This window comes from Mesoplodon mirus (assembly GCF_964341445.2).
Source record: "Mesoplodon mirus genome assembly, chromosome: 19".
Lineage (NCBI taxonomy): Eukaryota > Metazoa > Chordata > Mammalia > Artiodactyla > Ziphiidae > Mesoplodon > Mesoplodon mirus.
This window is the reverse complement of record NC_138995.1, coordinates 18,885,868-18,898,989: the sequence shown is the minus strand read 5'-3', so window position 1 is coordinate 18,898,989 and position 13,122 is coordinate 18,885,868. Positions and strand designations below refer to the sequence as shown.

At 44.1% G+C, this 13,122-nt stretch overlaps 1 protein-coding gene across 2 annotated transcripts in view; it reads left to right on the top strand.

Moving 5' to 3' along the window:
* DUS2 (dihydrouridine synthase 2) overlaps positions 1-13,122 on the top strand; it is a 45,426-nt gene that overhangs the window by 4,484 nt on the left and 27,820 nt on the right. Inside the window, exon 3 of one of the 2 annotated variants that reach the window (XM_082608269.1) lies at positions 2,674-2,801. The exons of the other annotated variant lie outside the window; for it this stretch is intronic. Within the exon in view, the coding sequence (XP_082464395.1) occupies positions 2,676-2,801 (126 nt within the window). The 5' untranslated portion in view covers positions 2,674-2,675. The remainder of the gene's footprint in view (positions 1-2,673; positions 2,802-13,122) is intronic. 2 annotated transcript variants of the gene reach the window in all.

The window sequence follows — 13,122 nt, the reverse complement described above, 5'->3', positions numbered from 1 at the left end:
CCGTTGTGGAGCACAGGCTCCGGACGCGCAGGCTCAGCGGCCATGGCTCACGGGCCTAGCTGCTCCATGGCATGTGGGATCTTCCCGGACCGGGGCACAAACCCATGTCCCCTGCATCGGCAGGCGGACTCTCAACCACTGTGCCACCAGGGAAGCCCCCCAGAGAGTATTTCTTAAGGGAGGCCCTCCTCAACCCCCATCAGTCTCTTCCCTGCTGACATAGGCTCCCACAGCCTTACGTAACTGCTCCTTCATAGCACCATACACAGTTTTAATTTCACACATATTTGTAACTTCCCTGTCTATAACCCTCTGTTCTATTGAACCTTTCCCTCCTGCCTCATCATTTTATCTCTAGTGCCTACCAGTGCTTGGCATATCTTAGGGGCTCAGTAAGTGTCTGTTGAATAAATAATTGGAGACAGAAGACAAGGCTTAGGAGGGGAGATCAAGGCTTTGTTTTCTACATGTTGAGTAGAAGATGCCCTTAAGACATCCGAGTGGGGATGTGTTTTGAGCAGTTGGTGTGAGGTTGGGATGCCTTTGGAGATGATCATAGCCACTATTTTAAACCATGGGAGTGAATAAATTTGTGAGGGAGGATGTGTGAAATTAGAAGGGAAGAAGACCCATGACTAAGGAGCAACCTCAACCTGTGAGGGGAGGAGGTGAAACCAGCAAAAGAGACTGAAAAGCAGGGGTAGAGAGAAAAACTGGGAGAGTGTGCAGTCGACGAACCCAGGGATGAGAGAGATCAAGGAAGAGGGGAGGCTCAACCATGCCATGTGCTGCTAGCAAAACAATTTGAGGAGAGGTCAGTGTCTCGTAGATTGAGCAACTTCGAGGTAATTGGTGACTTTAATCAGAGCAGTTTTGGGAGAGTGGCAGAGGGGGAGGCCAGGCCAGAGTAGGCTGAGGAGTAAAAAGTTAGTACCTCTGAGAAGCGCATCCTTGGCAAGATTTGTGGTTTTTAGAGGGGACCATGTTTACTTAGAATAAATAAATTAACAGTTATCTCTGGGACACGGGATTTTGATTTTCTTCGATTTACTCCTGTTGCTCTACCTTCAAAATATTTTTAGAATGTGACCACTTCTCACCACCTCCCCTACTATCTCTCCGTCCTGAGCCACCATCATCTCTGACATCGGTGACTGAAGAGCCTTCTAACTGACCTGCCTGTGTCTACCGTGGCCCCCACAGTCTGTTTTTCATACAGCAGTCACCGTGATCATGGGGAATGTGATCAGTCATGCCACTCCTCTCCTTAAAACCCTTCACTGGCTCCTATTGTGAAGAGCTAACACAGCCCGCAGAGCGTCCTACAAGGCCATTCGGGGTCTGACCGCTGTGTCCTATCTGCTTACTGCTCTCCATCCATCGTGTATCTGACTTCCATTACTCGCTTCTCCTTTCCGTGCTGCAACCACAGTGGCCTCCTTCCTGTTCTTCTAACACACCAGAGAAGCTCCTGACCCAGGGTCTTTGCACTGGCCCTTTCTTCTCCTGTGCACTCTTCCACCAGATACCAACTTGGCTAACTCAAATCTCTGCTCAGATGTCATCTTCTCATTGAAGCTTATCTTGGCTTCTCTATTTAAAATTTTAACCTATGGGGATGAGGTGGGGGGGGAATGGGTGAAGGTGGTCAGAGGATACAAACTTCCAGTTACAAGACAAATAAATTCTGGGATGTAATGTACAGCATGGCAGCTATGGTTAACAATACTGTATTGTATATTTTTTCTTTTTTAATTTAATTTATTTGTTTATTTTTGGCTGCATTGGGTCTTCGTTGCTGCACGTGGGCTTTCTCTAGTTGGGGTGAGCGGGGGCTCCTCTTCGTTGTGGTGCACAGTCTTTTCATTGTGGTGGCTTCTCTTGTTGCGGAGCACCTGCTCTGGGCACGCGGGTTTCAGTAGTTGCGGCACGTGGGCTCAGTAGTTGTGGCTCACGGGCTCTAGAGCGCAGGCTCAGTAGTTGTGGCGCACGGGCTTAGTTGCTCCGCAGCATATGATATCTTCCCGGACTAGGGGTCGATTCTGTGTCCCCTGCACTGGCAGGCAGATTCTTAACCACTGTGCCACTGCGGAAGTATTGTATCCTGAAAGTTGCAAAGACAGTAGATCTTAAAGGTTCTCATGATAAGAAAAAAATTATGTGAGGTGATAGATATTGTCTAAACTTATTGTGGTAATCATTTGGTGATATATACATATGTGAAATCTTTGTGTTGTACACCTTAAACTAATACAATATCATATGTAATTTTATCTCAATGAAACTGGAAAAAATTCTTAACCCATCTGCAGTGTTTTCAATCTCCTTTCTCCCTGCTCTTTTTACTCTATAGCACTATCAATTTTCCATCATACTATGTAATTTATTTATTATGCTTATTGTTTTTGCCTTTTTCCCCACTGGAATGAAAGCTCTACCAGAGTAGGAATCTTTGTCTGTTTTCTTCTCTTATGTATCCCCAAAGACTAGGACAGTGACTGGTTCAGAGTAGACACTTAATAAATATTTGTTGGATGCATAAATGAGCATGCATTGTTTTTATGATAAGAGAAAAGGAAAACCAAATACTATGTGTTGGAAAGAAGAAGGAAAGCCTTCTCTGGATAACAGAAGAGATTTTCTCCATTTGAATTTCTGACTCTCTTTCTTCAGGAATGATTGTGAACAGCCTCTCTCTGTGCTACCACAACAAACTCATCTTAGCCCCTATGGTTCGGGTAGGGACTCTCCCAATGCGGCTGCTGGCCCTGGACTATGGAGCGGACATTGTGTACTGTGAGGTAAGGGGCTCCTGATCTTCCCAGAGAGCTCTTCCACAGGTGCAGCCTCCCCATCTGTGGGTGGGAGTGGTCAGGAGTTAGAGGAGGCAGAATGGGCTCTCCCTTCACAGGTGCTCACTGAAGGCAGCAGAAGACAAACACACAGGAGTCCTGTGAGCCCTGCTGAGGACCAGGAGCCTGGGCAGCACGGAGGCATTGTGGGACACCTGGGCCAGATGGCTAGATGAGCATCGTGTCAGGTCACTGCTGTGGCCCCCATAGGAGTTAATACACATTCAGTACATGAATGAGTGAACTCAAGATCAGGAAGAGCAGGAAAAGGACCAGATTCAGGCCAGGGAAGCTGGATGGGGTTGGTTTTGGAAACCATAGGATTTTCTGGTGGCAGTAGCTAGTGGACCAGCTACTGGCCGGCTGCTGTGGAGAATATTAAGACTTCAGACCCAGGTTTAGAAAGCATCTTCTAGGAAAAATAGACTTACAGGAGTAGCTGATATTGGATAGGGACTGGGAGCAGTGGTTCTCAGTTGGGCATGCATCAGAATTATCTGGGCAGCTTCCCCCGCAATCCCCAATCCTGATATGTCCCTCTAGTCGGTGTGAGAGGTTAGAGAAACTACCCCAGTGCTTCTAATATTTCCATCTTTAAGTGCCACCTGCGGTGGGGTGAGGACTGTGGTTATAAAAGGGAAACACAAGGAATCCTTGTGGTGGTGGAACTATTCTGCGTCAACATCCTGGTCGCGATATTGTACTACGGTTTTGCAAGGTGTTACCATGAGGAGAAATTAGACAATGGGTACATAGAATCTCACATTCTTACAATTGCATGTGAACCTCCAATTATCTCAAAATAAAAAGTTTAATTGAAAAGAAAGCCACTGGTGTAGGGTCTTCCCTGGTAGTCCTGTGGTTAAGACTCTGCGCTCCCAGTGCAGGGGGGCCGGGTTCAATCCCTGGTCGGTGAACTTGATCCCACATGCATGCCTCAACTAAGAGTTTGCATGCTGAATTAAGAAGCCTGCATGCCACAACTAAGAGCCCGCATGCCGCAGCTAAACATACCGCATGCTGCAACTAAACACACCGAAACAAAGATCCCACATGCCGCAAATGAGACCTGGCGCAGCCAAAATAAATAAATAAATATTTTTTAAAAAGTTTAATTGAAAAGAAAGACACTGGTGTAGGGACTTCCCTGGTGGTCCAGTGGGTAAGACTCCACACTCCCAATGCAGGGGGCCTGGGTTTGATCCCTGGTCAGGGAACTAGATCCCGCAGGCATGCCACAACTAAGAGTCTACGTGCCGCAACTAAGAAGCCTGCATGCTGCAACGAAGACCCCATGTGCTGCAGCTAAGACCCAGCACAGCCTAAATAAATAAATAAAATTTAAAAAAGAAAATTATCTGATTAGGGGACAACTGTGGCACATAGATGTGAACATTTGAGGGGTTAATGGATTGAGGAGTAAGCAGCAAAGTGAGAAAGTAGAAATAAGGCTGCTGACTACCTCCCAGAAATTCAAGAGGTGAAGGGAGGAAGTGTATAGCTGGAGGTGAAGGAAGATGGGTGAATGGAGTTGTTTGTTGGTAACTTGCTTGTTTGTAGCTTAGGAAGAAGGACTTAACAATGAGGGGAAGCCTGAAGATTTGGGGCATTAGGGGGATTTGTAGGGCCAGGTCTTGGAGGGGACAGGATTCTTGACGAGATGGTAGGACCTGCCTTCCTCTGAGATAGGGCAAGGAGGAGAGGACGAAGATGATGAAAGGGAGGGAAACTGAGGGGTTTTGCCTGAGAGACTTGTTTTACAAGATGTAGGAAGTCAGTCTTCTGTTGGAAATGAGGGTGACAAGTGTGGGCTAGGGACCTGAGGAAAGGAAGTGAAGGTGTTTTGGTCCTATTCCCATGGGGAATGGGCACTGGGAGATGTGCCTGGCAGGCAGGTGTGCACAGTGATACTGGTTTGCAGCTTTATAGGAAGGAGAGCTTGAGAAGCCTGGCAGGGGGATGCCCATGGCAGGGATTGGCATGCCAGTATCTACAGCAGGACAGGGGCAGGGGCATCTAGGGTGGTGACAAGGTGAAATGGGAAGGAGGGTGTATGTGTTGTCCAAAGGTGGGAGTCAGAAAGGGATTTTCCAGAGTTCAGGGTCACAGAGACCCAAGACCTGACTTTTAAGTGGTTTGTCGAAGTAGAGGTGAGGAGGTCCCAAACATGTGAGCTGGGCTGTTAGTGTACATCCATAAATCTTCCAGGCTGCCAGAACGTGCCTACGGCAGGGAGGAGCCTGTTCCCAGGGGCCAGTCCCAGGGGAATGTGGTAGTGTGCTGAGCATATTCATCTGGTCACTCAACCCTTGAGCCTACTACACTCTGGCCCCAGGGTGGTCAGCCATGGGTTAGGTATAGCCTTTCCTGGCCAGCACTCTCCTTGGCCTCCAGAAAAAACCTCTTGGATTTGGAAGGGGATTGGGAGGAGGAACTATGAAGAATTGGGGACTCAGATTCTGAGGTCTGGGGAACCAAAAAGATGAAATCCCAGAGAACAGCTGTTACCTTTCATTACTTGTGATTCTCCTCCACCCCAGGACAGAGGGCGCATGCTAGCTCTTCATCCACTTAGTCCATGTTTACCAATAGGGTCCTGTGGGATGACTCAGACTCAAGGATGAAGCCCCCTGCTTCTTCCCTGCTGCCCCAACTCCATCTCTGTCCAGCTGTAGCCCCATGGTTGCTTCAAGGCCCGGGATGTATAGTGTCCCTCTCCTCTCTACCCGTGCTTTGCATACTGTCTCCATCAATTATTTGCTTACTCTGATGACCCTTCATGTCCCTACTCTCCCTAATCTTGTGCTGTCACGAAAAGTAAGAGTGGGTCCATTGAGTGCTAATCCTTTATTTTCAGATTCATTTATGTCTCTGCGGTGGCCATCCTGCTGGTTTCTTCTGTTAGACCAAGTGGTGGTCAGGGCTTCAGGCCTTTAAAGCACCAGCTCACCTGGGCTCAAACTTATTCTGGGGCAAGATTCTGAGGGTTGCTAAAATTGAGGAAAAGGCAGTAGTGCCTACATTGACGTATTCAGCCTCCTTGGCCTTCACTTTTCCTGTGCGAGCAGCATTTTTCTGGGACCCCAGAGGGTGGAGTTATATTCACTTGGAGATAAGGTGGAGTGAAACACCAGGATGGAAGTGAGTGAGTGTATGACAGCACGGTGTCTGCTCCAGACAGCCACTATGTGTTTATAGCCCTGGGGGAATCAGTCTGTGATGAGGTCACGGAAGCTGGGTAGTGAGAAACAGAGCTGACCCGCAGATTCCGGATGCTTCATCAGCTGCTTTGTTGAGAATTCTTAGGGTTGTTTTCAAGCACTTGGGAAGTCATGGTCCCAGGATTTATGTGGTGACTTCAGAATGTGGCTCTCCTAATTGGTCAAAGCTTGGTTTTCCTCATGATTGTGACTAATCCATTCTTCCAGGGCTCTGCTTGAGTTTGGAGCAAAGTAAATACTGATTAAAACCCTTTGTATGTTTGATGAGCACTTGCTCTGGGAGAGTCAGTATAGCTTATGAACAAATTAAGGGACCTCTGCCAGAAGAGACCTAGGCCCTTTACCCAGACCTAGCTGCTATGGAGCAGAGGCCGGTGGGCAGGCCAACTGACCCCTACCTGTGGTGAGTAGGTCTCTGGGAACTGGGCCCTGAGTACTGGGAAAGGCACAGCATGGCGCCTGGTGCCCCCTGGTGGATCCAGAGTTGCTCTGCAGGCCAGCTGTGTAGATGATCTTACTGTGTTCCCCTGAGGTGACTCATCTGTGGGTTAGATCGTCAAACCACACCATCCACCTCTCGGGACCTAGTGTAGGACCTAGGGCATACCAGGCATACAGGCACCTCCTTAAAACGCCTGCAGAACCCTCAGCAGTTGGAGGTGAAGAAAGCTCAGCAAAGGTTAAGGGAGCAGTAGTCTGATTCCCTACCAAGGTCTGCCCTATTGACGGAGTTTTCTAGGGTTTCATCAGATGTCACTTAATTATTCGTTTTTTTAAAAAATTTATTTATTTTATTTGTTTTATTTTGGGCTGCGTTGGGTCTTCGTTGCTGCCTGCGGGCTTTCTCTAGTTGTGGAGAGTGGGGGCTACTCTTCATTGCGGTGCATGGGCTTCTCATTGCGGTGGCTTCTCTTGTTGCAGAGCACGGGCTCTAGGCCTGTGGGCTTCAGTAGTTGTGGCTTGTGGGTTCTGGAGTGCAGGCTTAGTAGTTGTGGCTCACGGGCTTAGTTGCTTCGTGGCATGTGGGATCTTCCTGGACCAGGGCTCGAACCCGTGTCCCCTGCACTGGCAGGTGGATTCTTAACCACTGCGCTACCAGGGAAGCCCCCTATTCCTTTTTATAAGAACAATGGATGGACAGACCATGGGTTGTCATACTGAGTGAAGTAAATCAGACAGAGAAAGACAAATATCATATGATATCACTTATATGTGGAATCTAAAAAAATGGTGCAAATGAACTTATTTACAAAACAGAAATAGAGTCACAGATGTACAAAACAAATTTATGGTTACCTGGGAGAAAGAGAGGGGGATAAATTGGGAGATTGGGATTGACATATACACACTACTATATATAAAATAGATAACTAATAAGAACCTACTGTATAGCACAGGGAACTCTACTCAATACTCTGTAATGACCTATATGTGAAAAGAATCTAAAAAATAGTGGATATATGTATATGTATAACTGATTCACTTTGCTGTACAGCAGGAACTAACGCAACATTGTAAATCAATTACACTCAAATAAAAATTAAATAAAAACAAAAAACCAAAAAAACAGGACTCCAGTGGCCCAGACATGAGAGGACACCTACCTTTTAATAGGCAGGATGAAGGGAGAAGGCAATATTCTTAAGAGACTTTGATTACCAAAATGTGTACTTAAGTTTTTTTGTGTGGTAAAAAACACATAACATAAATTTTACCATATTAACCGTTTTTAAGTGTACAGTTCAGTAGTTGTGAAACAGATCTCCAGAACCTTTTTATCTTGCAAAACTGAAACTCTATGCCCGTTAAACAACAACTCCCCTCTCCACAGCCCCTAGTAACCACCATTCTACTTTCTGTTTCTATGAATTTGAATACTTTAGCTACCTTATGTAAGTGGAAATATGCAATATTTGTCTTTTTGTGACTGGCTTATTTCACTTATTAGCATAATATCCTCAAGGTTCAACCATGTTGTACTATGTAACAGGATTTCTTTCCATTTTTAGGCTGAATAATATTATATTATGTAATATGTATACTACCTTTTGCTTATCCATTCATCTGACGATGGACATTTGGGTTGCTTCTATCTCTTGGCTATTTTGAATAGTGTTGTGAATGTAGGTGTGCAGATACTCCTTTGAGATCCATCTTTCAATTCTTTGGGATATATATATATATATACCCAGAAGTAGGATTTGCTGGATCATGTGGTAGTTTTATTTTTCATTTTTTGAGGAACTTCCGTACTGTTTTCCCTGTCTTTTGCACCATTTTACAATCCCACCAGCAGTCCACAGTTTCTAAAATCTTTGCCAACACTTGCAATTTTCTCTTTTTTTTTGATAGTAGCCATGCTAATAGGTATGAGGTGATAGCTCATTGTGGTTTTGATTTGCATTTCTCTGATGATTAGTGATGTTGAGCATGTTTTTATATGCTTCTTGGCCATCAGTATATCTTTTTTTTAAACATCTTTATTGGAGTATAATTGCTTTACAATGGTGTGTTAGTTTCTGCTGTATAACACAGTGAATCAGCTATATGTATACATATATCCCCATATCTCCTCCCTCTTGTGTCTCCCTCCCACACTCCCTATCCCACCCCTCTAAGTGGTCACAAAGCACCGAGCTGATCTCCCTGTGCTATGCGGCTGCTTCCCACTAGCTAGCTATTTTACATTTGGTAGTGTATATATGTCCATGCCACTCTCTCACTTCGTCCCAGCTTACCCTTCGCCCTCCCCATGTCCTGAAGTCCATTCTCTACGCCTGCATCTTTATTCCTGTCCTGCCCCTAGGTTCTTCATAACAATTTTTTTTTTTAGATTCCATATATATGTGTTAGCATACAGTATATCATCTTTGAAGAAGTTTCTATTCAAGTCTTTGCCCAGAATGGGTAATTCTTTAAAACTTAGAAAAAAAATTATTTATGGAAAAAGTTGCAGGAATGGACAAAGAACATCCATATACCCTTTACCCAGACTGACCTACTGTCAACATTTTGCTTGATTTGTTTTATAATTTGAGTTCTCTCTTTAATATATGTATTTTCTCCTGAACTATTTGAGAGTAAGTTTCATACACTATGATATCTTACTTCTCAAATACTTCATTGATATTTTCTAAGAATAAAGTCATTCTTCTATACAATTGTTATACAGCCATCATCTTCAGTAAATTTAATACTGATACTTTTTTTCTGATCTATCTTCCATATTCTAGTTTTGCCAATTGACCCAAAATTTTTCCTCTCAGCACTTTTTTTTTTTTTTTTTTTTTGTGGTACGCGGGCCTCTCACTGTTGTGGCCTCTCCCGTTGCGGAGCACAGGCTCCAGACGCGCAGGCCCAGCGGCCATGGCTCACGGACCCAGCGGCTCCGCGGCATGTGGGATCTTCCCGGACCGGGGCACGAACCCCTGTCCCTTGCATCGGCAGGTGGACTCTCAACCATTGCGCCACCAGGGAAGCCCCCTCCTCTCAGCATTTTTTAACATCTTTTTTGAGATATGGTTCACATACCATATAAATCAACAATTTAAGGTGTACAATTCATTGGCTTTTAGTGTATTTACGAAATTGTGTATCCACCCTGCAATCAATTTTTGAACATTTTCATCACACCAAAAAGAAACCTTATATCCATTAGCAATCACTCCCCAACTTCGTCCTCCCCCAGTCCCTGGAAACCACTAGTCTACTTTCTGTCTCTATAGCTTTGCCAGTTTGGGACATTTCATATAAATGGGATCATGTGATATATGGCCTTTTGTGTCTGGTTTCTTTGCATTGCATATCATTGCATGTATCAGCACTTCATTCCTTTTAATGACTGATTAATAGTCAATTGTATGTTTATACCACAATTTGTTTATTGGTTCATCAATTGATAGACATTTGGATTATTTCTACCTTTTGGCTATTATGAACCATGCTGCTATTAACATGTGTGTACATGTTTTTGTGTGGATATGTTTTCATTTCTCTTGGGTATATACCTAAGAATGGAATTGCTGGATCATATGGTAACTCTATGTTTAAACATTTGAGGGACTGCCTGACTGTTTTCCAAAGCAGCTGTACCATTTTGCATTATCATTAGTGGTGTATGAAATTTCCAATTTCTCCATATCCTTGCCAACACTTATTGTCTTTTTATTTTTAAAGAAACAGATAACCTTTTTTTTTTTTTTTTTTGGCTGTTCCGTGCGACCTGTGGGAGCTTTAGTTCTCCAACCGGGGATCGAACCTGTGCCCCCTGAAGTGGAAGCTCGGAGTCTTAACCACTGGACCGCCAAGGAAGTCCCTTACTGTCTTGATTATAGCCATCCTAGTAGCTCTGAAATGGTATCTCACTGTGTTGTGTTTTTTTTTTAAAGATAGATTTTATTTTTTATTTTTATTTTTTGACTGCACCAGGGATTGAACCCAGGCCCTTGACAGTGAGAACGTGGAGTCCTAACCACTGGACTGCCAGGGAATTCCCCTCATTGTGTTTTTTTTTTTTTTTTTGCGGTACGCCAGCCTCTCACTGTTGTGGCCTCTCCCGTTGCGGAGCACAGGCTCCGGACGCGCAGGCTCAGCGGCCATGGCTCACGGCCCAGCTGCTCCGCGGCATGTGGGATCCTCTCGGACCGGGGCACGCACCCGTGTCCCCTGCATCGGCAGGCGGACTCTCAATCACTGCGCCACCAGGGAAGCCCTCATTGTGGTTTTGATTTGCATTTCCTAATGAATAATGATGTTGAGCATCTTTTCTTATGTTTATTGTCCATTTATATATCTTCTTTGGAGAAATGTTTATTCATATCCTATTCCCATTTTAATTTATTTATTTTTAAACATCTTTATTGGAGTATAATTGCTTTACAGTGGTGTGTTAGTTTCTGCTGTATAACAAAGTGAATCAGCTATATGTATACATATATCCCCATATCCCCTCCCTCTTGCACCTCCCTCCCACCTTCCCTATCCCAACTCCGTAGGTGGTCACAAAGCACCGAGCTGATCTCCCTGTGCTATGCAGCTGCTTCCCACTAGCTAGCTATTTTACATTTGGTAGTGTAGATATATAATATATGTCAATGCTACTCTCGCACTTCTTCCCAGCTTACCCTTCCCCCTCCCTGTGTCCTCAAGTCCATTCTCTATGTCTGCATCTTTATTCCTGTCCTGCCCCTAGGTTCATCAGACCATTTTTTTTTTTAGATTCCATATATATGTGTTAGCACATGGAATTTGTTTTTCTTTCTCTGACTTCACTCTGTATGACAGACTCTAGGTCCATCCACCTCACTACAGATAACTCAATTTCGTTTCTTTTTATGCTATGCCTATTTTTAAATTGAGTTATTTGTCTTTCTATTCTAAGAGTTGTAAGAGTTCTTTATATATTCTGGATATTAGACCTTTATCAGATATATGGTTTGCAAATATTTTCTCCCATTCTGTGGTTCGTCTTTTCAACTTTATTATTTTTTTTAAAGACTTTATTTTTATTTTTTATTTTTAAAAATTTTATTTAAGTATAATTGATTCACTTTGTGTGTGTGTGTGTGTGTGTGTGTGTGTGTGTGTGTGTGGTTGCATTGGTTCTTCGTTGCAGTGTGTGGGCCTCCCACTGTGGCAGCTTCTCTTGTTGTGGAGCATGGGCTCTAGGTGCATGGGCCTCAGCAGTTGTGGTGCGCGGGCTCAGCAGTTCTGTGGCATGTGGGATCTCCCCGGACCAGGGATCAAACCCATGTCCCCTTTGTTGGCAGGTGGATTCTCAACCACTGCACCACCAGGGAAGTCCCTGATTCAATTTATTGATAGTATCCTTTGATGCACAAAAATTTTTAATTTTAATGAAGTCCAATTTACCTAATTTTTTCCTTTGTTGTTTATGCTTTCGGTATCATCTCTAAGAAATTATTGCTTAATCTAAAGCCACAAAGATTTATACTTAGGTTTTCTTCTATGAATTTTATAGTTTTGGCTCTTACACTTAAGTCTTGGATGCATTTTTTTTTTTTTTTTTTTTTTTTTTTGCGTTTCACGGGCCTCTCACTGCCGTGGCCTCTCCCGTTGCGGAGCACAGGCTCCGGACGCGCAGGCTCAGCGGCCACGGCTCACGGGCCCAGCCGCTCCGCGGCATGTGGGATCCTCCCATACCGGGGCACAAACCTGTGTCCCCTGCATCGGCAGGCGGACTCCCAACCACTGTGCCACCAGGGAAGCCCTTGGATGCATTTTGAGTTAATTTTTTTTTGAGTTAATTTTTGTGTACGTTATGAGGTAGGGATCAAAATTCATTTTCTTGCATGTGGATATCCAGTTGTCCCAGCACCTGTTAAAAAGACAGTTCTTTCCCCAATAAATTGTCTTGATACTCTTGTCAAAAATCAGTTGGTCATAGATGTTTTGGTTTGTATCTGGACTCTCAAATCTATTCCATTGGTCTATGTGTCTATCCTTATGCCAGTACCATACATCTTGATTATTATAGTTTGCTAGTGGGTTTTGAGATTAGGAAGTGTGAATCCTCCAACTTTATTCTTCTATTTCAAGATTGTTTTGTCTATTCTAGGTTCCATATGAATTTTAGGATCATCTTGTCAATTTTTGCAAAAATGGCAGCTAGGATTCTGGTGGGGTTTGTGTTGAATCTACAGATCAGTTTGGGGAATATTGCTATCTTAACGATATTAAATCTTCCAGTCATTGAACATGATATATCTTTTAAAAAAAAAAATTATTTATTTATGTAGTTGGCTGTGCCGGGTCTTAGTGCGGCACAGGGGATCTTCGTTGCGGCATGCGGGATATTTAGTTGTGGCATGCAGGATCTTTAGTTGTGACATGCAGGATCTAGTTCCCTGACTAGGGATCGAACCTGGGCCCCCTGCATTGGGAGCGCGGAGTCTTAACCACTGGACCACCGGGGAAGTCTGGATATATCTTTTCATTTATTTAAATCTCTTTTAATTTCTTTAAACAATATTTTATAGTTTTTAGTGTACAAGTCTTTCACCTCCTTGGTTTCTGGCTGTCATTGTTTT